At 42.3% G+C, this 23,723-nt stretch overlaps 1 protein-coding gene and 1 pseudogene across 1 annotated transcript; one reads left to right on the top strand and one right to left on the bottom strand.

The window, feature by feature from the left end:
* The first annotated feature begins 1,318 nt into the window (after positions 1-1,318).
* LOC132261498 (uncharacterized) lies at positions 1,319-13,036 on the top strand (annotated as a pseudogene).
* Positions 13,037-14,007: 971 nt separating this feature from the next.
* On the bottom strand, positions 14,008-14,833 carry LOC132261490 (iron-sulfur cluster co-chaperone protein HscB-like). Its single transcript, XM_059760331.1, has 2 exons — positions 14,618-14,833; positions 14,008-14,563 (listed from the first exon to the last, which is right to left on the bottom strand). The coding sequence occupies exons 1-2, from the start codon at positions 14,831-14,833 to the stop codon at positions 14,060-14,062; spliced, it is 720 nt and encodes a 239-aa protein (XP_059616314.1). The 3' UTR covers positions 14,008-14,059.
* Between the last annotated feature and the right edge of the window lie 8,890 nt (positions 14,834-23,723).

Here is a 23,723-nt window from a genome sequence, read left to right as displayed (position 1 = left end):
ATTCGCGTAAAACCAAAAAAAATCCTCCGAAGCACTTGTCAAATGGCCAGCGTGGCCAGATGACAGCTGTCAAAGCCAGCAGAGACATCTATCCACCGAAGGAATGTCGTTTGAGCCAGAAAGCAAGACTGAAGATGAGTTTCTTGCAGAATTCCATCGTCAAATGCATTCCTCATTGTTTCACGTGGCACTTTGAGTCGCAAAGTGCAAGAGATGTTGAATCACAATCACATTGAGGTGCGCCGTGGAATAATTTTAATCACGTCGAACATCTTAGACCTGATCTTGTGCCACGAACGGAGACAATGTTGCTGAGAAGAGTGAAAGAATGTTAAATTCACGATGGCATTATCTAACACGCATTGAAGTCTCCTCTTGATGAGCTTTTCGGGCAGAAGAGAAAAAAAAATTTTGTGTATGGGATCAAAATGTCAACAGTTTTGAACCTTTCGTGCTCTTTCCACGCCATCGGTCATCCACTTTGGATGGCTTCATCCCAGTCCAATTGGGTGAGAGTGATTGACCACGATTTTTCCGATGATGCGCGCGATTCTTCGCGCGATTGAATTAAATATCAATTAGTTGACGGTTTGGCGAGTGTTGAAAGAGAACACAATTTCCCCAGCATATTTCTTCAGTTCGCATTCAATGTGGGCCTCTTAAAATATTTTCATGAAGAAGTCCTCCGTGCGGAGCCGTGTTCCCACACTCCCACTCCCTGGCTTCGCGGCGGTGGAGATGCTGAAGAGTGAATCTCTGGGAGACGCGACTCGGCCGCGCTCTAGCTAGAGCACTGCTGGCGCTCTAGCCGCGAGCGGAGCGAGGCGAGGCTGCGGATTCCCACACGTGAGCATCGTGATTCCGCCATTCCCGCCAAAACAGCGCGAGAGGGAGTGAGAGAGACTCGATGATGACCCCATCGAGTTGCAATCTCTTTGGAACACCAGCAGATTGGCGTCGAGCAACCTTAGATCTTCCTTTCATTTTCACTCAGCGCGTCATTCGCGTTTGGAGCAGTAGAGAGACAAGTTGTGCACCGCCGTGTCTGCCGCAGAACCGCAAAACTCTGGCGCAGCCGAGAGAGTGAGAGTGAGCCTCAAGTGTGAACCGAGTCCAGGACTCTTGCCATCACCCATGATCAATCCCTGACACAATCTGTGGCATTGGGAGCTCCCAGCGGACAGAGAAAAACCTCCTCCTTCGGTGCTTTAAATGCATAGAAAGGGACTTTCGACTCCTTCGCCGTAATTTCTCATATGGACAAATTCCTTGTGACTTGTGCGGGTGATTTTGTGTAGTGGAACTGTGCCTCGCAAGGATTAACTCTTCCCTCCTCTTGTCCTTCTCTATCTTTTCCCCCCATCCCCCCACGGAAAGATTCTCTTCAAGGAGTTTAGGCAAAAAAATGGGATTTATATTTAACTTTATTGGTAAGTTTTCTCCTTCTTTTCCAGCGTCTCAAAACTTCTTCTTCAACGGAGAAGTGATAAAAGTATTTGTTAATTTTGTGTCACTGTATAATGACTAATTATGCGAATCTCTCGCGCAACAAAGATATATCATTTCGTCATGGAGTCAGAGAGTGTCTCAGAAATCTCCCAGAAGTTGCACACGACATTTCAGACGCACTGTCGGGGAAATAGATTTCATTTTCTTCACCCAAAAACTCACTTCCCAGTGTAAGGTGGATTTTTTTTTCTGCAGCAATACACATTTTTTTTCCACTGTGTGATTTCGCATAATGCGCCAAAGCGCGCTTTTGGCTTGAAAATTCACATGGCGAGGAAGCGAGAGAGAGACAAATGAGAGTGTCGAGGTTTATTCAAAACCCACCCGCATAAGGCAATAAATCCCAAAAGAGATAATTATAAAATGCACGATTGCAACATTGGCCACGGCGCGGGATTTTCACACCCGGTGAGAAAATTGCACAGGCGCAATAATATCTTATAATGGCCGCAAGGAGGTTGTGGTTTGTCTCTGGGTTGTCTTTGAGATTTACGATCACAATTTAATCATCAATTGTGTGTGTGTGCATTTGCGAAAAGAAGCCACCCATTCAGTTGCCCATTAGAGAGATACATTTTGTGCCCATTCAACTCTTGATGACTCCTTTTGACCATCTTGACGGCAATTACGTTGTCATCATTCTCCCAACGATGCATTCAATGCATCGCCACTCGCTGGCGAAGGAGATTCTCAGCTCAGATAGCAACACATATCGCCGATGGAGGATCGCGAAAATTGTGCAAAAGATCACTTTTTGCATCTTCGCCCGTTGTGACCCACAATTCATCATTTAATATGCAGCAAAAGGGGGAGATATTGTGGAAATGTTAGCAAATGGAAGTGTTTCACCACTCTTTCTTGAATATTAACTGACCACAAAGAACTGAGCACGGATTTTCAAAGTTCAGTTGCTCAAAAATTAGCAGTTTTTACCGCTTTTTGCCTTCTGTTCGTCTTCTTTCTGTTCTTGTACATAGTTTACAGCGGAAGAATATCTTCTTCCTCATTTGAGCTTCTCATTATCATTGATTTTCCCCGTTTCTTGATTGCGACAGTGTGATAAACTGAGCTAATTAAGCCTAAATCTCATTGTTTGTGTCTTTATTAACAATTTAGCTCATTTCTTATAGCAAGAATTCAGCTTCTACACGAATTTTAACCAAATTTGGGAAGTTTTGCAGTGAAAAAGACAGTTTTCAACTCGAACATAACCTCAAAACTATCATTTGACTACTAAAAGAATGTCTTTTTCTCGAATTTTTGCTAATTTTATGGTTGAAAGTTGTAATTTTAAGTTTAATTCGCAGTTATTTTCATTAAAATCTTCTTATTTTGACAAAATAGTTTCATAACCTCACAATTTGTAGGGAATTTTTGTCTACTTTTTCTCTCAAAGTGTTTTAAGAAGTATGCCAAGACAGAAGTATTTCCTAGCTGAATTCTTCGACAGTAAAATCAGTTTCAGTGCCTAAAATTCAACATGGAAGAGGAGAAATTATCTCCCCCTTGGCAGAGTGATCTCTCTATTTGAACCTCTTGATCCTCTTGGCTAAACATTTCCCACCCGTGATCTTAACACTCATTAATGGCGATCAAGTAGCCAAGATCAAACAAGATCACATGTTCGATCGCAAATATCGCACTAAACATTCTTCATTCGCTTTGATGGCTTGGAAAACATGGGAACAAAACGATTTCGCAATGCGCTCAACGAGAAGTCCGAGGAGCTTTTTTTTTCGCCTCATTGCGCGATCACTCTGCAATCGCTCAAAAATTGGTCTAACACGCGGAAAATAATTATGAATCGCGCGCACCTGCAAAAAATCGCATTGCGTCACGCGCCAGTGGCTGAATTGCTCCCATAGTGACCCGAGAGGATCACTTTAGCCAAAACACACTTAATCAATTAAGATGATTTATCTCGCGAGCGCGTCAATTGGCGCCCGTAAATGGTGGAATTTATCGCGCGGTGTAATTGGGAGGGAAAGATGAGTAACACCTTGATGGGCGATGCGCTTTCGGGGCGGAAATTGTCCATGCTTGATGGTTTATGCGTTGCATCACAAACGGCTCTGGGTTTAATGCAAGATGGGCAAAATTGTGATTAGTTGCATGAACACGAGAATGGATTACAGCATCTCCATCATCAACACATAATCACCGCGCGCAGAGAATTTCTCCAACTTCCTATTTTTCTCGCGCTCAGTCATTCAGCTGAGCGACGCATCTTCGATCGCAGAGCGATTACACACCGAGGGTTTACCCTCGAATAGGCGCAAAGTGGGATCAACCCTCCGTGGATGAGCTTGGAGTGTGTAAAGTTCAAGTAATTCTCAAGTCTTGGCTATTCTAGAATCTTTATACACTCAAGAGTTAGTCTTCTTTGTCGACACTAGCGACAATTTTGATTTGTGTGTCACTCTCAGCCTCTCAGCTGTCAGTTGATTTGTTTATTTGTCTAGATTTCTGTCAAAAAGAATCAGAATCATTCTCAAGAGATTCGCCATTTTGTGGATTTTGCAAATTTACAAATTACATTGAAGGTTTAGTCTTCTTTGTTGACACAAGCGCCAATTTTGTTTCAATCGACGCACTCAGCTGTCAGTTGATTGGTTTATTTTCTCAAATGTGTGATGAAAATGAATGATTCGCTGAAGAATTGAATGATTTTTAATAGTCCAGGAAATCTTTTACAAGAAATCCGCCATTTTGTGCATTTAGAGCTGTCAAAGACTTTGTCAAATTTTAGTAGAGCGCGCTGTCGTCGCGAACGTCGAAAATACTGAATGATCCTTCGATATATCGAGCGATATACACTCGCTTAACTCTCGTGGATCATCCACAAGTCTGTAATCGCTTTAAGCACAATTATTTCTCAATTATTTCAATTTCGGGGTCTTGCTTTTTGCCGGTGAAACTGAATCTCAGCCTCACGGGCAATTGATTAGTCGAAATGCGCGCGCAAGAGAGAGAAATGAGACTGAAATTGATTGGACAGTCTTTGATTCGAGACGCACAGAGGAGAGAAATTGTGTCATAAAGTGACTTAATATGACTTTGATTGAGGAACGCATTGATTGAAGGTGTGGGAAAAGACACTGGCGATGATCACATGCCGTGTCACTCCATCATCAGCACGAGGAAGTGATTTGACCGTTGACAGAAAGCCCACGAAATTGTGCAGTGGATTAACGACTTTTTGATGTTCAGCCGGGAGAAAAAAAGCGCCTGGAAAAATGGAACAGAGAATATTTACTTGCGCTGCCATTTCGTCATCTCATCGACCACCTTCTGGCGCTTGTCTTAATGAGTTCCTGATCGTGGAGACTTGAGACTCGCGGAGATTTCATATTGTTTCCACTGTGCCCGCGTGGTAACAATTAATCAGAGAGAAAGAAGTTGTGCACAATGAAGAGTTCTGCGCGAGAAAAACGGTGGGCAAATGCAGTGAAAAAAAAAACAGTACGCAGAGCAAAGATGGAAAAAAATCATTACAAATCTCACAGCATTATACAATTTGAATAGTTTTACTATTCCTCCATGTTGTAATTGTGATTCCAAACACTCATGCTGAACATCAGTCAGCTATTGAGAGATCCAATACTTTGGCCGAGACATGGAAGTAATTTCCTTTCACACATCATCATTGTGCGCCTCTTTTTCTCCAGCATCTTCGAGCATCGCACACTCTCTTTGGGTCTCATCTTCTTCAAGATGCGCTGCGTGGCGCGGCACTTTTTGTCCCAATCGCGAGGTACAAATTGCGCGGGTGAAGAGAAAGAACTTAATTATTGTTCCGCTGAGAGACGCGAACGGTGCGAATTCGCGTCTCTGGGCCACAATTAGGAAATCGATCTCGCAACAATCGAGACGCCGTGCTTTCACTCTCTGTCACGGGAAATTGTCAGGGGGGTGGACAGGTGTCGGCCGGAGAGATGACTGGGAATCACTCTGGCTCTCGCGAGTCACTCGTGGGAGGAAGTCTTTTTTCTGCCTCTTTCAACAGCATCTCGCGCCGTGACCTCTTCTTAATTTTCTGCTGAAGTTCGCGGAGGAAAAAACAGAAGATTTATTTCTTCATTTGTTAAACTCTTATTTGATAAACGACGCTAATCAATTTGTGTGTTTTCCATCTGACCTTATGAGATGTTTTTATTATTAGTACAGCAACAATTTGTATTTCTTGCATAACAATAATAACACTAGAAAGCGCTTTAGATGCGATTTCCACGTTTACAAAGTGCATTTGATGGACACTCTTTCGCCTGATAGATGTCTCTGCTGGGTTTGACAGCTGTCATCTGGCCACGCTGGTCAGTTGACAAGTACTTCGGAGGATCTTTTTCGGTTGATTGTGTATTAAAAATGATGTAATTAAGCTTTTTTTTACTGTCTTTTGCGCCAATTCTTTAAACATTTCTCAAGAGGAAAGTCAATAGCTGATTTTTGGGGAATTTTAATGGTTCTAATTATAAATATTTAAATATTAATTTCACTAACAAAGAATAAAAATGATCGAAAATGAATGTTTTTCAAGTAAAATTGCAAAATAATTCTAAAATTGAATATTTTTGACAAAACATTTGAATAAATTTAATATATTTAAATATTTTCAGAATAATAAAATAAATGAAAATAGCAAAAAAGTCACAAAATTTATCTAAAGCTTGATTTGAACATAAAAAATTAGGAGGAAAGACAATCGGAACTCCAAAAAATGGATTCAAATTTTAAATTGCTGCCCTCTGGCGGCAATATATAGAGAAAATAATCAAATGTTGAAATATATTTTGACAATATCAACCAAAAACCTTGGAAAATCACAAAGTTAGTGATCGGAAATCTCGAATGAAGTCTTGAAACTGCGCATCGAACTATAAAAGGGATAAGAAATTAATGATTTGTCTTCCTAAATAGTCCGCAATAAAGGTTTTACGAACCTTAAGCGATTCGAAAGCTCGTTAGTTGATTGATTTCAAATCTTGAGTCTTTTCTTGAGTGCAAAACAAATGAGGAATTGATATTTTCTTCAGCGTTTTTGGAGAGAATTCTTTTTATAGTGTTTTTTTTCCCTATAAATTGAGCTTCTTCTTTGATATTTAATTGCCACTACACATTTTATGATTATTGCGCCTTTTAGGAAAGAGTTTAGGAGGGTTTTTGACCGAAAAGAGGCGTAATTGCATAAACACTTCTCGAAAATACACTCCTTTGCTGTGTGCAAAGTTAAATTGATATTGAAGCAAAAAGCACAATCAATTTTATGGCCACGATTCTGATGATCGAAATGTGATTTTACAGAGAAAGGCTGGAAAAAAGCACGGAAGATGATCTCATGATGGTGCAAATTGCAGCTGAGTTCGAAGCTCTGAATCACTTGCCATTAATCGATTGAGTGTTTTGTGATTAATTGCTGCGGATTGGCGGGCAAAAAAAACGGACGATGTTTCAGGAAGAGCCGCCAAATCAGTGGATCTTCTGATGAAGATGCGAACTCATCAATGCGCGAAGGGGGGGAGGAAAAAGGCCTTCGGAGGTGCACGAGAAGAGAAGAAGAAGATAAATCACTAATTTGCCACAATGTGACTTTCCCTTTTCCGCCGTATCTTCTTGTGTCCATCAGAACCGCCAAGACACAATGACGAGCGATCGCCCACATGATGAGGCTTTCCTGGCATCCAAACCGGCAGACTTCCAGCATTTGATTACAATTGCTCAATTAGGCCGTTTTTCGCCGCATTATTTATACTCTTGGCTCAATTCAATCTTCACCGTCAATGCAATCAACAATATTCCACAATGCAAAAGTGCGCGAGTTTGTTTGCTGTCTCGCGATATAGACAATAATAAGACAGAGAGAAAAAAAAGAAATAATGAAGAATTGCTCAACCTGATCCAGAAACCGTTTCAATACAGCTTCTCTTTTGAGATTGAAACTCTTGCAAGATCGTCTCATTTTTCGTCTGTTTTCATCAAACACCTTGCAAATAAAAACCACGTCAACAATTTTCCATGCGAGAAACATTAGCACGTAAGCTTGGGAATTAGCATTTAAAAGCTCACAATGTTGCTGCATTTCGCTAAATCGGAGACTCTGGAAGGTCAGTGGAATGATTCACTCTCGTCTGGCGCAACGAAGGGTTAGAAAATCGCTTATGATGATGGCATTAATCTGGCTGACAGATGCTCTCAACATATTTTGGCTTTTACGCACACGTAATCGACATTTGTAGTGACGATTTGATTTGCATACAAATTCGCTTAATTCACCAGATTTATTGAAATTTTTGATTTATCATTTTGTGTGTTCGACTAATGAATTGCCCAATTTTGGAAAATTTATACCACTATCAAATCGATGATAAATTGATTTTCACTGCAAATGTTAGTGGAAATTAATGCAAATTGTAGGCAATAAATTACGCCAACATTTTGCATCCCTTCAGAGCTTTTTTTCTGCATCAAGAGAGATGATTTCTAACCCAAATACATCTTATCATCATACAAACAATCTTCCAAACATAATTGACTGTCGTGAAGAGGTTGGAAAAGCACTGAAGCTTCGACCATTCCAAGGGGCAGATATTATGGCCAGAATTGAGGCCTTTTCTACGTTATTTTGCCCGAAAAATCAATTTTATCGCTTTTCTAGGTTATGTAATTGATTAAAAACCTTAAAAACACAATCCAATGATTAAATAACCCTCAAAATCGTCAAATTTATTTATAAGCTGGGATTTTTTCTCCTTTTTCGACATAATTAGGCATTTGTGATTCGAAAACAGCTTAAAAGTGAAACATAACCTCAGAAATATCACTTTAGTCTTGAATAATGTCTCTTTGCTTTGTTATTTCCGTAGTTTCTGCTCAAAAGTGGCAAATTTAAGCTAATTATCTAGAAAAATCTGTGATATATATCATTTCCGGACATGAAAGATTTTTTAAATCAAATTCTTAACCTCACAATTCAGTCACAATTTTATCTAAGCATTTTCGATAGACAAATCAAGAAAATCAAGACAGAAATTGTTTATGGACAAATCCTGAGACATTAAGAAGCGTTCTTAGAATCTGAAATCTAAGCATTTGAAGAGACTAAATTTCTAGAGACGGAAAAACCTGGGTTAAATTGATATTAGTCAAAAATAAGAGTGTCAAATAGCGATGGAAAATGCCTTTTGATGCCTTCAAGAGTGTCTGAAGAATTAATAATTCTTCACAGAGATTTAAGGGAGATTATCTCCCCCTTGGACCACAAGTAATCTGAGCTTCTCATCGCTTTTTTCTTGGCTTTTTTCACCTACTCTCGGGCCAAGTGGAAAAGCCCAGCAAAGCAGTGCTTTTTGATTGATGTGATCTGATACGCGAGCGTCTCTTCAAAATTTCACAGAGAGATTAATGTTGATGGAAATGTTGCAACACGGAATGCATGATCTTGTGAGTGAATTTATTACTCAGTGTCCCGTGAAAATAGACCAAACACGAGATGATGAGGCAAAGAAGAGGCGAGATAAGGCCGCGATGAGGTAACAATTCAAAGCAGGAAGATGCACAATTTTGTTCTGTGATTAATGTCCAAAGAAGGGCTTTGAATGGGGAGGGAAAAATTTCACGTTTTGCAACAATTCCCCAATTAATTGCTGGCCATCGATGAGATTAATTGTCAAAATTCCACGTGGGACGACGGGAAAATGCCGTGCTAATCAGTGTCGTCACCACTTTCTGCTGCACAGCGACCAAAGATTGATGAAGATGAGGCCTGAGATGATGCAACCGAAAAGAGACTCTCTTGTTTTTGCCTTGTGAATTATGTGAGATCGTCTCGCGTGCTATTTTGCAAATGAAAGTTCATCGTCTCCAACTTCTATTCAACATTTTGTAAACTGCATTCGAGAGAGAGAGACACTCTGACGCGATGTGAGAAATGAATGGGAGTTTTTGGCGAGTGATTGGCAAAGTAAACAAGAATTGCTGGCAAATGTTTTTCCTCACCCACCAAAAAGGCCATTTTGGGGGACGCGATCGTCAAACATACAAATTTGTACATCAACAGAGAGTTTGAGGAATTAATTAGACTGAGAAGTCAAACCTTTTCTGCTGGCTGTCAGTGAAATTATTCAAAAGTGCCACTCTTGAATGCGTGAAAATCCATCAACAAATCTCGAACCATACGAACAATAATAAATAAGGAGATTTCTACACAATCCCAAAGACTATATCTCACCGAGTCATCAACTTTGGGAAAGATCGCAGTGAATTGTCGAGTGGAAATTAAAATATCACTCCCGCAACGTGACACCTCAATGTCTTCGTCACAGTGGATGAAGAAGCGCCTGGAGAGGTGATTGAGACAAGGCGAAATTGGCCAAGAATTGCAAGAAAAGCCACAATTAACTCATCCCATTCAAAATCTCTCGCGCGATTCTTGCCACTGATTTGACTATAACTTCTTCTCTTGCAGCAATCGTCACAGTTTCCTGTGGACTTCTGGAGATTGCATCGGCAAAGCCATGGCCCACATACAGTCTGGAGAACATGCCGCGGACGAGCTTCACGTGCCGCGACAAGATCCTGGGCGGCTACTATGCGGACGCCGAGACGCAGTGCCAGATGTTTCACGTGTGCGTGAAAGTGGCCGGAGTTGGGGTGAGTCTCTAAGATGTTCGCTCTAGGCTAGAGCGCGGGTGTGAATTATTGGGTGAATTTGCACTTTCATTCATCATCTCGGCGAGCGTGTAATTGAGCAATTTACCCTGAAAAAAAAGCACACACGATGAAGATGAGTCGCGAAGAGGTCGCAGAAGTGGCGGGAAAAAGACACACACAAATAGTCTGGGTGTTTTCGGTGTGCGCAAAATTAGACTCACTTTCATATTCCCAAGAGACTAGGCTGACCTTTTGAGCAGAAGCAATAAGACCAAGTGTCTCGCGAGTCGTGGCGCTGTTTCTGTGCGCCAGATTGTAAACCGCACAAAAGTAATTTTCAATATATAGAGGAAGACTTGCACGAGAAGACACAGAAATCGCCAAAGTGATCGTGGATTGAGTCACAGGCGCTCGGTGACCTCTTGATGTCTTTTTTTCTTATGTTCGCAGGTGCAAGATTTCCGTTTTCTCTGCCCCAACGGCACGGCCTTTGACCAGGAGGCGCAGATCTGTGCCGATTGGGGTGATGTGGACTGCGAGGCGGCCACCCTTTACTATGGCAGCGACAATTTCGACCTCTATCGCATCGGCTCGGGCTTCGAGAGCAAGCGAGCGCCATTTGCCGAGGAGGAGGAGGCCACCTTCCACCTGCAGCGAGCTGAAACAGGTGAGGAAGATCTCTGAGACAATCCCACGCTTCGGCAATAAATCACACGCGACAAAAAATTCTCTCTTTAAGGCGATGCTCGTCGTGGTAAGCAGGTGATCGTGAATCAGAGCAAAAATTCACAGTCATTTGGGCAGAACACCTTCAATCGCCCCGTGGTAACCACAAAAGCCACAACGCAGCTCCCGCAGACGTCCAGCCAGCCGCCTCAGGTGAACCGGAATGAGTTTTCGTACACTGGGAACTACTTCCCGGGTGTCTCAAGGGCGTCAGAGTACCGTCCGACGCCCCCATCGACGACCACAACGACCGCAAAACCCCTTCCGGCGGCCCCGAACTTCCCTGACAACCAGCGATTCGGCGGAAACGACGAGATCTTCAGAGGATCTCACAGTTCGAATTTCTTCAACAATCGCAACAACGGCAAGGAGGATTACGAGAATGACTTCAGCACTTCGGCGGCGACGAGCACAGTCAGGCCCAGGCAGGCGTCCGTGAGGATCAGGCAGAGAGGCAGAAGCCGATTCAGCTCCAGCCTGAACAACATCAGCACGGCTCCTGATAAAGTCGCCTCCAGCACCGTGGCTTCGACGAAGCTGGTTTCGCCAGCAGTCACAGCTGCGCCATCTTCGCTTCCGCCATATTTGGGCTCCCAAGGAACGTTCTCTTTCACATCGCGCGACGCCTTCAGGCCCACGCCGCCAAGAGCGTCTCCTCAACCTGCTGTCGTAACGTTCAGGTAAGCATAGAAGAAGTCATAGGACAAGTCCTAGGACAAGTACATGTTTTCGATGTCATTCCTCAGGCCACAACAGCAGCAACCGCAGCAGAACTTCCAGGCTGTTTCGTCTACGGCCAAGCCTATCCACCAGGAAAGCTCAACATCGAGGGAAATCTTCAAGATTCCCTCTTCCACTCCGGCCTACACCACGCTGAACCGCCAGCAGAACTTTAAAACCTCAGCCGAGCCTCAGCACTCTCCCAGTCCCCTGATCTCCTACTCGCCCTACAGCCAAGACGTCGCCAAGAGCCGCCAATCACCGGACTTCACCAGCAACTTCAGCGAGAAGAAAACAACGCTCCAGCAATCGTCCAACTTCCAGGCTCCAACTACGCAGAAACCCGTCCAGACACCCGCGCAAAATGACGTAGTCAGCTTTAACTTCAACAACTTCCAAGGACAGAGCGCCAGGACGCAGCTTCAGCCGCAGCAGCAGACCTTCCCGCAAGACAGCAGATTCAATCCGCACACCAATTACGACCTCACGGCAGTGCAGCAGAGCAAATTCACCTACAATCCCTACCAGACGAACAAAGTCAGTCCTCCGGCCACGAGCAGTCCCATTCCCTCCTCAACCGCCACCAACTTCTACTCCACGGCTGCCCCAGTGCAGAGCTCCTCGCCCAGAGGCTTCACGGCTCTCAACAACTCCCCTATTGTGACAACACAGAAGCCCCTGATCAACTACGATCGCTACCAGACGGTGAGTCGCAGCGGAGACAACTACACGCCGTCCACGGTGAAGAAGTTCTCGACGCTGGTGCCCAAGGAACTGTACGATCCAACGACCTTCAAGCCGACGACGTACAAGAAGCCCGTGGACGCCTTCGCTGCCATCAAGGCGAGTCAGGTGGAGCAAGCAAAGACCGCCAATCCCATCGCCTACAACAAATTCTCAGCCGCAAGCTATCTTCCCAGCACAAGCACACAGGCGCCAGGCCAGAAGGTCGAGATCGATGAGGACGACGGACAGTATCATCCGGAGCTGTACGAGAAGGACTTTCCCAGGCACAAGATTGGACACAAGAGGAAATTCCAGAAGACAACGGGCGGAGGATTCCAGTTCGGAACGAACTATCAACCCACGGCCGCCACTCTGCCGCCGGCCAACAGCGCCGAGGATGAGTTTCTGAAGACGGCTCACTCGCAGAACATTGCCGCCAGCGGGAACGAGCTGCGCGTGGAGAAGGAGAAGGCCCGCCTCCAGGCCACCACGAAGTCCGCCTCGAGGAGTTCGACCTTCTCCAAGGCGCCCACGATACCGCCCAACGCCACCTCCACGAAGCGACCGCCGCAGGCTGCCGCCGCGGCCAACGACAGGGACGCCAGCTACGACTACCAGTACTACGACACGTTCCCGGAATCCTACCAGGAGTACGACATCATCGAGGACTTCGGCAAGACGAAGAGCAAGAAACACTGAGGCTCTCTGAATCCCCGAAACTCCCAAACACGCCAGTCAAATTCCTCACTCCTCGCGGACACATGGCTAAATTCTGGACTTTGGTGCTTGGGCGGAAAGACATTGGACGACATATTGGATTTGAGAGTCGCGAGGAGGTCACTTGGGGGACATTTGTTAAAAATATAGACATTCAATCCTTTTTGTCCAGCCGGAGAGAGCGAGATCTAGTAAAGAAATGAAAGTTTTCAGCCAGTATTTTGTACGCTAGCTTGTAAGTGATAAAAAAAATCTTCTTGCATTAGATTGTCGAGGTCCTGAATTCGCGCGTGTAAATAGTGTTATTTGTTTTCTTTCGCATGACCTTTCTTGTGAACATCATCGGATGAGAATGGAAAATACTCTGTATATTTGTCCTTGAAATGTACATCGAAATTTCAATAAATGTCAATAAATTAAATATGAAGAGAAGCTGAATTTTGCTGGAATGCTTGAGAAGATGTCATTGGACATTCCGTGGGACTTTTCTCACTTGATTCACTCTTTCGCTAGTGGGCAAAATGTGTGTGTGCAATTTTCCCATGCGGATTATTTCAAAACATGCCCAAAGAGTGAGTAATTCTTCTTGGCAGTGTGAATTTTCCGGCTATTTATCCAAAATGGTGTCAAAGAAACTATTTTCTCAGCAAGAGGAAACAGTAGTTTCCTCAGATCAATTTCATTTCCACTCCAGAAGTATTTATTTCGCCATTCTGAGCAAGTAAAGAAACTGTCTTGAGTAATTTCTGTAATTTGCTCATTATTAAAGTTCTCCACTGCCCAAAAGAGCTATCAATACTCTATTTGATTAATTTTACTAGATTTAAAAATCATTTGCGTGAAAATTTCCTTCCATTTTGCATACATTCAGGCGATCGTTAATTTTGTGTCGAAGTTTGAAAATCGCTGTAGTTCCACTAGACGCCGCTTGGACTAGAATAGTGAAAATGGTGGCAAATTCAAGTTTATTCAGTATAAAAATGTATTTCTCCGTATTCCACAAAACATAGCGTTTCTAGTCAACAAATCCCAATCGTCTGGACTTCTCTTTGATGCTGCTTTCCAGACTGATCAAGTACTTCATCTTCACAATGATTTCCACGGCGTCTTCCGTGCGATTTTTCTCGAAGGCTTTCGCCAATTCTTCAGACGTTTCACTCAATTCCTTCCTCACTTTCACGAGGAGTTGCCGCAAATCCTTGTCGCTGTTCGCCTCATCCACCTCCTCATTCCTCTCCATCATCTCCAGCAGGAACATTTGGTCCAGGGCGCTGTTGTCCTTCGGCAATTGCACACCTTTGCGCTCCAAAATGTACTCGCCGCGCTTGATTGGCGCCAAGAGAGTCTTGTAGGCCTTGTTCACGAGCGAGCTCCACTCCAGCGAGATGTCCTGCTCCTCCTGCGACTTGTTGCTGAACTTGTCCGGATGCAGGAAGCTCTGCATCTCCCGGAATTTCACCGATAAAGCATTGCTGTCGACATTGTAGCTCAGCGGAAGGTCCAAAATGTCAAAGTAATTCTGGAGAAGAGACAGAAATTAGTGCGAATATCAGTTGATGAGTGAAAAAACTACCTTTGACGTGTCAACTTTCTGCAATGAATTGCATTTTGGGCAAAATATTCCACTCCCGCCATCGGCGTTTCCGCAACTCCAACACGACACTTGAGAGCCAAAGTTTCTCAGCTGAGAAAGAAGTTTTGGTGAGAATTGCAGAGGAAATTGCTTCGTGAGGAAACTGGAATTTCTTATGTGCAGAAGTGGAGCCGCAGCTTTGCGTAAAACACTCATTTTCCTATGATTTCATCGACGTCTGCACAGTTTGTTTACACTTATGTAATGTGTGGTTATGTCGTGAAACATCTGATTATTTCTCACCACACAGAAATTCACCACAGTGTTTGCATGCAGATGGCGCCAAAAGCCCGCCAAGCTGTGATTTATTCACATGAGATATTCTCGGTTTTCTCAGAAGAAAATATTATTTCTGCTGTGTATTTTGTCAAATTGGATAAAACACATGTCCATGCGAAGGTTCATAATCCCTCGAGGATCCTGTAATCCCTGCACAGGCTCACTAAAGCCACAATTCAGGCGAATTTGCATAAGGGATGAGATATAATGGAGTATTTTGTATTTAATTTAAGCACCTCAACTATTGGATGTCCTAAATATGCATGACTTGTCGTCATTCTGGATTGCCGTTGTTTGCCATCGCATTCATCTGTCGCCCCAACTCCACACCGTTCCGCTTCCGTATGGTTTCTGCGTGCAATTGGAGCCCGCATTGCCCCAAGTGGGGGCGCTCAAGGGGGAGATAATGTGGTCAGAAGTGGTGCACAGCTTGGTAGAAGTATTTTGGGAAGAATTTCTTTGGATTTGCGTCAATATTTCCTCGCCAAAGTTTCCATTTTTACAGGAATTAGTGGAAAAAATGATTTATTCCACATCTTTCTAGGTTATGTGAAGAATTTAAGGCAAAATTTGCCACTAAATAACCTCAAAAATCATTAATTCTTTGTATTTATTGACACAAAAAGAATGTAATCTGATGAATATCACAAGATTTCAATGATAAACTGTGTTAATTATGATAAAATTAAACATAACCTCTAAAATATTGTTTCAGAATACGAAATTGTCTATTTTAGAAGCTATTTGATTGATTTTCTACTCTAAAACAGGGAATTTGAGCTCATTATCTTATTATATATTCCCCAGATTTGCTGCTCAAGATATTTCAAGTTAATTTTTAGGTTATGATCCAAAGTTCATCCAAAAAAACGTATGAAAATTGAATAAAATCAAAATATCCACTGAAAACTTCAAATATTTCTTAAAAACTATTTCTCCGCAAGTTTCCAGGGATATAAAAATAAAAATGGCGTCTTTTTCAAGAGAAGAAGTTCTAAATTTGAGGTTATGTTGTGACTTTAGACGCTTGGAAAAAGCTATACAGTTGCGAAAGCATGTTTTAAGCGTTGGCAGAGTTCCGGAAGTGTCTGTGATTCTGCACAGAATGTGTGGAAGTGACAGGAAGTGGTGTACAGTGGCATTATCTCCCCCTTGGCGGCGCGCTCGTGCGGTCGACGCGGCGTGTTCGGCGAGAATGGGTGGAATTTAACACCATTTGTGGTCATTTTTCTCATAATTACAAGCCCTTGTCTCACGATTAGGCCGTCCAAGGGGTTCCAGCGCCGCCTGTCCCCACGTGGCCACCCTTTTTCGCCGAAGCGGGCACGTGATGGATTTTTAAATCCCCTCATTTCGCCCATACATCTCCACATGGCGACCCAATCCCTCCCCGGCCACTCACGAGAGTGGTGGTGGTTTAATCTCCTCCGCCCGCAGTAAACTTGGACACCTTTTCATATTTATTCCACCCCCAAAATGTACTCTGAGAATTTCGTGGGCGTTCTTCAACGGGGGAGTGGAAAAGTGGAAGGTTTTCTCCTTTGTTACACGCAATTTTGCTCTAGCCATCCTCCTTATTATTTATTGAATCAGAGGCAAAGACGGAAGTAGGAATCTAATCTGGGAAGACAATAAAACCACCCCGAAGAGTGCCGCAGCCAGAAGGGAGGCAGAATTACATATCCAGGGTGAGACAGAGCAATGCAAAGTATTTCTAAGTGAAAATCACACACAAAGGGAATAAAAATATCCAGTGGAGAAGCAATGCTGAGGTGGGCAAAGTGGTTGGAGGATCATAAATGTGAGGCAGAATGGCAGAAATGCTGCAAGAATCACTACATTTATGGCGGAAAATTTTTGGAAAAGAAGTCAACAGAGGTTGCATACTAATGCGATTCCTCAGCACTTCCTGTCCCCGCAATCTTCCTCTTGCTTCAAATCTTCACACCTTTAGACTCTGTATAGAATTTCTCACCTGGATGCGGAGGACAAAAGGATTTCGAGGATTTTGCACGTTCGCCACGGCAAGAAAAAGCAGCGAATTAGAGAAAAATCCTCTCAAATAAATGCATTTTCTTGGCAATTCTTTGCTTAAGCACGAAAATTAAATTGCACAATAGAAATCGTTATTCTGAGAAAGTTTTAAATGAACATATTTAGTGTGTTCTGTATTAAGTTATTAAATGAGTACTTGGAAAGTTTTGTGTGAAAACATATTTCTTCTCATTAATTTGAAATAAAACACGGTCAATATTTGGGTTATTAAGTGCACAACTTTCTCAATTATTATCTGGATGAACTCTTGAGAGTGAAAATAGTTGAATTTTCACGCAAAGAAACTTTTCAGAATATATTCTATGAAAATCTCTCAATTATACGATGAACATATCTGCAAAGTGTAATTAATTATGTTATAATTGAGCATGATTGTAGACCAATTAAGCTGAGCTTTATAGCATCTCGATAATCAACTCTGCCCGCCAGGAAACGTGTAAAATATCGGCAAGAGGAATTTTCAGTGGATTTCGCAAAGGGGGAGATAATTTGCCTCAAATCTGCTGAACACAATTGCCTGAGACTTCAAAGACTGTGTACAAATTACTTCTCAATTTATAATGAATTTGATAATTTTTCGTTCAGAATTCACTGAGAAAATCTATTTTCTAAAAACATAACCTAAAAATATCCTTAAGAAATGATTACATGAAATGTTTAATACATTCTCACTTAATAATGAACTCTAAATTGGTTATTTTGAGGCTAGAATTGATCAGAGAGCTTTCTAAATGGCGTTCTTTAAAATACTAAAGGTTATTTTTGAGGTTATGTTGAACATCAACACAATTTGTAGTGTTTGTGGTGCTTGAAAACAGTCAAAATTGAATGAAAATTGTTTAATTTGTGGTTAAAAGCACGATTTGGATCGGCAATTCGTCAAACTCCTTTTCGATTTGATATTAAAGTATTTACATAACCTAGAAAAGCTTTAAAAAGAACTCGTTCTGTGGAAAAATCGTATAAGATTCGAAGAATTGCGCTGATTGGGAAGCAAAAATACACTCAGAACATGAATATTGGGAATATTTGAGGACATTTTCACTTCCTGAGACTTGTACGTCACTTTTGGCTCCACTATCTCCCCCTTGGGAGTGACTCTGAAGTGACAGTAAAAATCCTGTCAACATCTCGTAGTAATGATTTAACTTTCCCGGTGATATTTCACATTTAAATTGACTTTTGAATATATACAAATGACTCCATTATAGGTATCGCGAGAGTAAATGAGATTATCCTGTAATTTCCTCAGCGAATCCATTCATCTTCCTCCGTGATAGCTTTCCCCAGAGTCACTTGCCACGAACTTTTTCACGCCCTGAGCGCGAAGGGGAAAAAGTCTCTCTCTAAACACTTGGCTCGTCATTTTTTTCCTCGTCGCACGCTCCTCTTGAAGCCCGCGCGCCGTTAAGGGTGGAAATTGAAAATATTGGCTTTTGAATTTAACACTTTTTATCCCACTGGATATTTGATATTTCGTCCTCATCCTTGTGCGCCTTTTCTTTGGGTGCGATTCGCCTGTTTGTGTGCGGGGGTGAGAAAGAGATATGCGACACCCAACTCACCACCCCGTCGTCTCCCAAACTTCCCCTCGTAAGTTGAAATAATTCGGTGGAGAAATCTTATTCTTTATTGCGGCCTCTCGAGTCGGCGACGCAGCGTCAGTGAACTCATAAAGAGTGTGAAAAAGTCGTCTCTGGTCTCAGTCTAGGCGGTGCTCAGCCCAGTTATTATTTATTTAATTTAACTGGCAATTCATACTGGCGTAAATTTGCATGAGGGCGCAGGGGGTGGGCGACGTGAGGAAAGTGGTGAAATTCGGAGCCAGAAAATGGGCGACGGGGATTACGGAGAGGGTTTACAACTTAATGGGGAACGGATCCGCTCGGTGAATTGATATAGTGAAACAATCTGACCTCTGAACCCCTCTTTTTCGTCCCTCATCCTGGGCGTCATGGCATGTGTAATAAGGAAGATTTTGCCGTGAGGGCTGCAGATTAAAAGACGCCATTCCATGGACGGTTCGGGGCTGAAAAGAAGAGGTTTTGGATGATGGTGTTAACAATGAATTTCCTCCCCAACTCTGCTCGGCATTCCTCAGACACACTCAAAATTGAGGGTCGAAAAATCATCAAATGAAGAGAGGAAAATTAAATAACAGAGATAATTCTCGTGGAGAATTAATGCGATTGCCGAATAAAGTAGAAAACCGTCCTAAAACTACAAACTACAATTCGTCGCTTGAACGTGCGATGATCGTAACTGAATTTGGGCGATTTTCTGTTTTTATTACATCCTTAGAATCAGTGAATTTTGCTTAAAAATATTCTTTAAGTCTTAAAATGACTGAAAATGGCAAATATCACAATGTTTCCACTAAATAATGAGATTAAATATTCCACTTTAGAGCACAAAATGCATTTTCTTATACATTTTTGAGGTTATGGTTGATTTTTAAGCTGTTTTCTAACCTTATCTTAAGTTTCTTTTGAACGCAATTGCTTAATTTTGCCAAGAAAAGAGAAGAATGCACAGTTTAAACACGAATTAGATGATTTTGAGGGTTATTTTATCACATAACCTAAAAAAAAGCGATCAAATTGATTTTTCTAAGCAAAATTATTTTAAAAATACTTCAATTTGTTGAAAAGGAAGCTTTTGCAGTACAAATATTCTTGTACAATTTGCAGACAATTTAATCTGTTTTAAATTAATAACATAACCTCAAAAAAAAGGCAATAAAATTGATTTTTAAGCAAAATTAATAAGGAAAATGCCTCAATTTGATTGAAATTGACGGTTTTTCAGTACAAATATTCTAATATATTTCGCCACTTCCACTTCTAAACACTTCTTTTTAAGCTTTACACTACTTCCGACCATAATATCCACCCCTTGATGTGCAGAGTTGTCAGAATGCAGTTACGATCCTTGCAATTTCAAGCGACGGATTCGCGCCAATTCGGGCACCTGAGCAAGGGCGACGCGATGGTTTTTGGGACGGGAACGGAAGAAATATCATCCGGCAATTACTTGGGCAAAAAGTTTTCTCATTGCCAATATATGTACACAGCAACAGTCGCAAATGGCCGAAGGGTGGCGGAGGGAGTTGAATGTTTTCTGGAATTCCACCGACGCATTTCCCCGCAACTTTGCCGCCCTCGCGCGCTGCGGTGAAATGTGTGAAATGACTTTTCCGCTCTCTTTTCTATTTTATCAATTTTTTCTCTTCACCCAGCAATAAAGCATCTAAATTGAAAAGTGAAAAGTCATATCACTCAAGTGTCACCCTTGGAGTGGTGGAACATGTAATGGGGCGGGGGTGGCTTTGGGTGGCGCGCGGACGCGTCTCGGGTGGTTTTGGTTTGGGGGAGAGCATAAAAATTGCAAATAAATACCCTTGGCAAATCCGCCGGGAAGCAGATATTCGACGCGCGACAGAAGGTTTTTTCTTCCCCGGAAGAGGTGCGGTTGGGAGACATGGGAAAAAAAGGACGCCCCGAAGAGAAAGGACGCACAAGGAGGCGCGCGCAAAAAAAAGGAGCGCAGAGATTATGAAACAGTGATAAAAATAAGTTTTCCTTATTGATGATGATAGCTCGGCGGGCGGCTGACATACGGGGGTGGCTGAGCGGCCGGGGGTGGAGAAAAAGAGTCATTTATCGTCCTGGGACAGCGTCGGGAAATATTTTGCCAGCAAAGTGGACGGCGTGCGAAGGGAAAGTCAGACATTTAGGTGGCGGAGGCGCAAAAACCGAGAAAACGGACAGAAAGTATCTATCAAAACAGGGAAAACATCGCAGGAAGTTTTGGGGGTAGAGGGAAAAACCATACATAGTCAAATTGGCCACGCATTTAAAGAAGCAATTTGTTGACTTTTCTTCCGCTTCGGACGTCGCGGATGCAATTGAAAGTTGCCGAAGTAGTTCAAGGAAGGGTTTTTGAGAATACTTGTGAAATTTTTTCATACTCTTGGACGAAAGCTTCTCCGAAAATGCTCTGCTAATATCCGCCTCGTTATCTGGAAGATGTTTCAATTAGCGTTTCAATCTGACATTTTTCAAATTCTTCCGCACAAAATCCTTAAGTTGGAGGAACTTTAAGACACACTCAAATATCATGGAAATTTTGCTGCAATAAATAGTGAGGACAAGCCGAATATGAAGTTTTCCTCTGTTTCGGAAGGAATCCAGCGAGCACAAAATTCTAAGACCTCAAAATTGAGAGCTTTAATCCATAGAAGTTGGACTTCTAGTTTCCTTGCTAAGTTCTTGATCAAAGAAAAAGCTATAAAATTAGCAAAAACAGCAGAAAAATTCAGAAAATTGCTGGGAAAATAATTAGCTGAATATTTTCCTTGAAATTGCTTGCTTTTGAAGTACAATATTTGGTACAATTTCTCAACGTCCGCGTATTTGGAAACTTTAAGTACACAAAAGACGAATTAGTAAGAATTCATGCACACAGCCTGCTTGGATTCGACGAAATAATATGAAAACTTTAGCATGAAATTGGCCAAAACGGACACGCATTAGAATAATTTTGGGTGAAACTTTTGCCGCGGAAGCACGTTTTGTTCCCGCAGCAAAATTCTATACATTCTTCATCCCTTCTATTATCTTAAGCATCGCAGCAACATCTTCATTATCTCCTAATCTTTTGTTATGATTAAATTCAATGTGCGGAGAGAAAGGGGAGGTTTTTTTGTGGGGCGGAGAAGATTCGTTGATTGGAAATTTCCGGAAAAGTTTCCTCACTCCTTCGCCGATCCTCCTTCGAGTTCAACGATGGAGCATTGAGACAATGGCCGAAGGTATTGAAGGACTCTTCCAGAGAGCCAAGAATACCATTTTGATGATGGAACACAAAGAGTTGGACATTGTATTTATATTGTATTGTGTCCCTTTTTTCCGCCATCCACTTTGGAGTGTAAGTAACTTTGGTCGATTGATGAAAGCTCTTTTCCTCTCCCATCAGGCGCACATTTCCATATAGAGGGGTTTTGATTTTTCATGGCTGTGCGGATAGTTTTTGGGGGTGGGGGATGGAGAGAGACGCTTCCTCATCTGGCTTCGCACGGTTTGTAGATATGCGGCACAATGGCAACATATATATATAGATGCAGATAAAATGCTAGATGAAAAGTGTTTTGTGGGGTTGAACATGGGATTCAACTGCGGTGGCTTTATGTGGTGGTTTTGATTTTCTGGTGCGTGAGTGAAGCATGAATAAATACCCTTTCTGATCTCACCCTTATCTTATATTGTTTCGCCTTTCTCCTTTTTCTCCTGCCCTGTGCAAAGTCGTTGGCTGGGAATGTGTAGTTGGTGATCTTTTTGTTTTCTCCTCTATACACCAAAGTGAATTACATAAACATCAAGTTGGCAAGAGCAGAAGAAGCTTACGAAAGTATTTCTTAGCATGAACACACTCGCACACATCCACAAGGGGTGAATGGGGGGGTGGAGGTCTTGTGTATTCTATTTAGACAAGGGAGAAAAATCCCTTTTTCTCAACGTCACCTCAACCCACAACGGGAACTCCCTCTCCGTATATTATTAGGACACTTGGGACTCCTTTTGTGTGCTCAACACTGTTCCTGCCATCCATTTTCCAGCCGCGCTCCCTTCATATTTTTACCATGATATTTGTGCCCCGTGTCGATAGGCTTGCGATGGAGCACAAAGCTGCTCAAGTGAACAATCCCACCCATCAATAATGCCACGCAACATCCTCGCAGCCCAAGGAGCAAGTTCAGGTCGCCTCGCAGTGATAGAAACTGCGTGAATTCGCGTCGCAGCATTCAAATTGACACCGCGAAAGAGTGACATTCCGCGGCGTCACGTGTCTTGTTCAACCAAGTCACAGTCTTAATGAGTGAGAAATTATCAGCTTATGCTTATCACATTTAAAGTCCCACAAATGTCCTGAAATAGTCACAGTTTATTTCCCGGGAAACAAGCAGAAAATCATGCTACTAGGGATGATAATGTAATGTGAGTACTTTTCTCTACTGTAATTTATCTTCAATTTTTTCTTCCTTATAAATTATATATAATTTTTTGGGTCCTCCCGCAACCATTATCCATCTTCACCCCACTTTTCCAACCCCATCTACTTGCTCAGCATTGCAAATTCGAGAGATTTCCTCTTCCGTGTTTCATTTCAGTGAAAATCACCTCTGATTTCGTACATTTTTTTCTATTCATTTCACTCATTTTCAGTCTAATAATAATATACTTTAAAATGTGAAACAATTATCTGCAACAATTATTTTAAATTGAAACCACTGAAAGGGGGTGGAAAAAGAATGTCACAGAATTTGTATACAATGGCGATATAATTAGAGTATATTTGTTATTTCGTAAACTCCTGACGGAGAGAATCGTGAGGAATGCGGAGGCGTCCAGGCTCAATTTACTTCAGCAGAAAATGTACAACACAGGCAAAAGTACTAATAGCAGATAATTAAAATAATCTACCAGACATTCGGTAGCATTTCCCATCTTGCCTTCCATTCCACATCTTCTGTTATTCAGACAAGAATTTTCCTGTTTTATTTTAATAATTTCCACGACGAAAGCCTCAATTAGGCGCCTTCGCTCAAAAATTCACCATCCTGGGGCCAGGACAGGAAGTCCGCCTGAATGCTAATCCCGGAAAAAATTCAGTCACATTTCCCTAAATCCCACTGAGAATCCCATCGCGTCCA

The sequence above is a fragment of the Phlebotomus argentipes genome, unplaced genomic scaffold (assembly GCF_947086385.1).
Source record: "Phlebotomus argentipes unplaced genomic scaffold, Phlebotomus argentipes genome assembly contig_8, whole genome shotgun sequence".
NCBI classification, from domain to species: domain Eukaryota; kingdom Metazoa; phylum Arthropoda; class Insecta; order Diptera; family Psychodidae; genus Phlebotomus; species Phlebotomus argentipes.
This window is presented reverse-complemented; position numbering and strand designations above follow the sequence as displayed.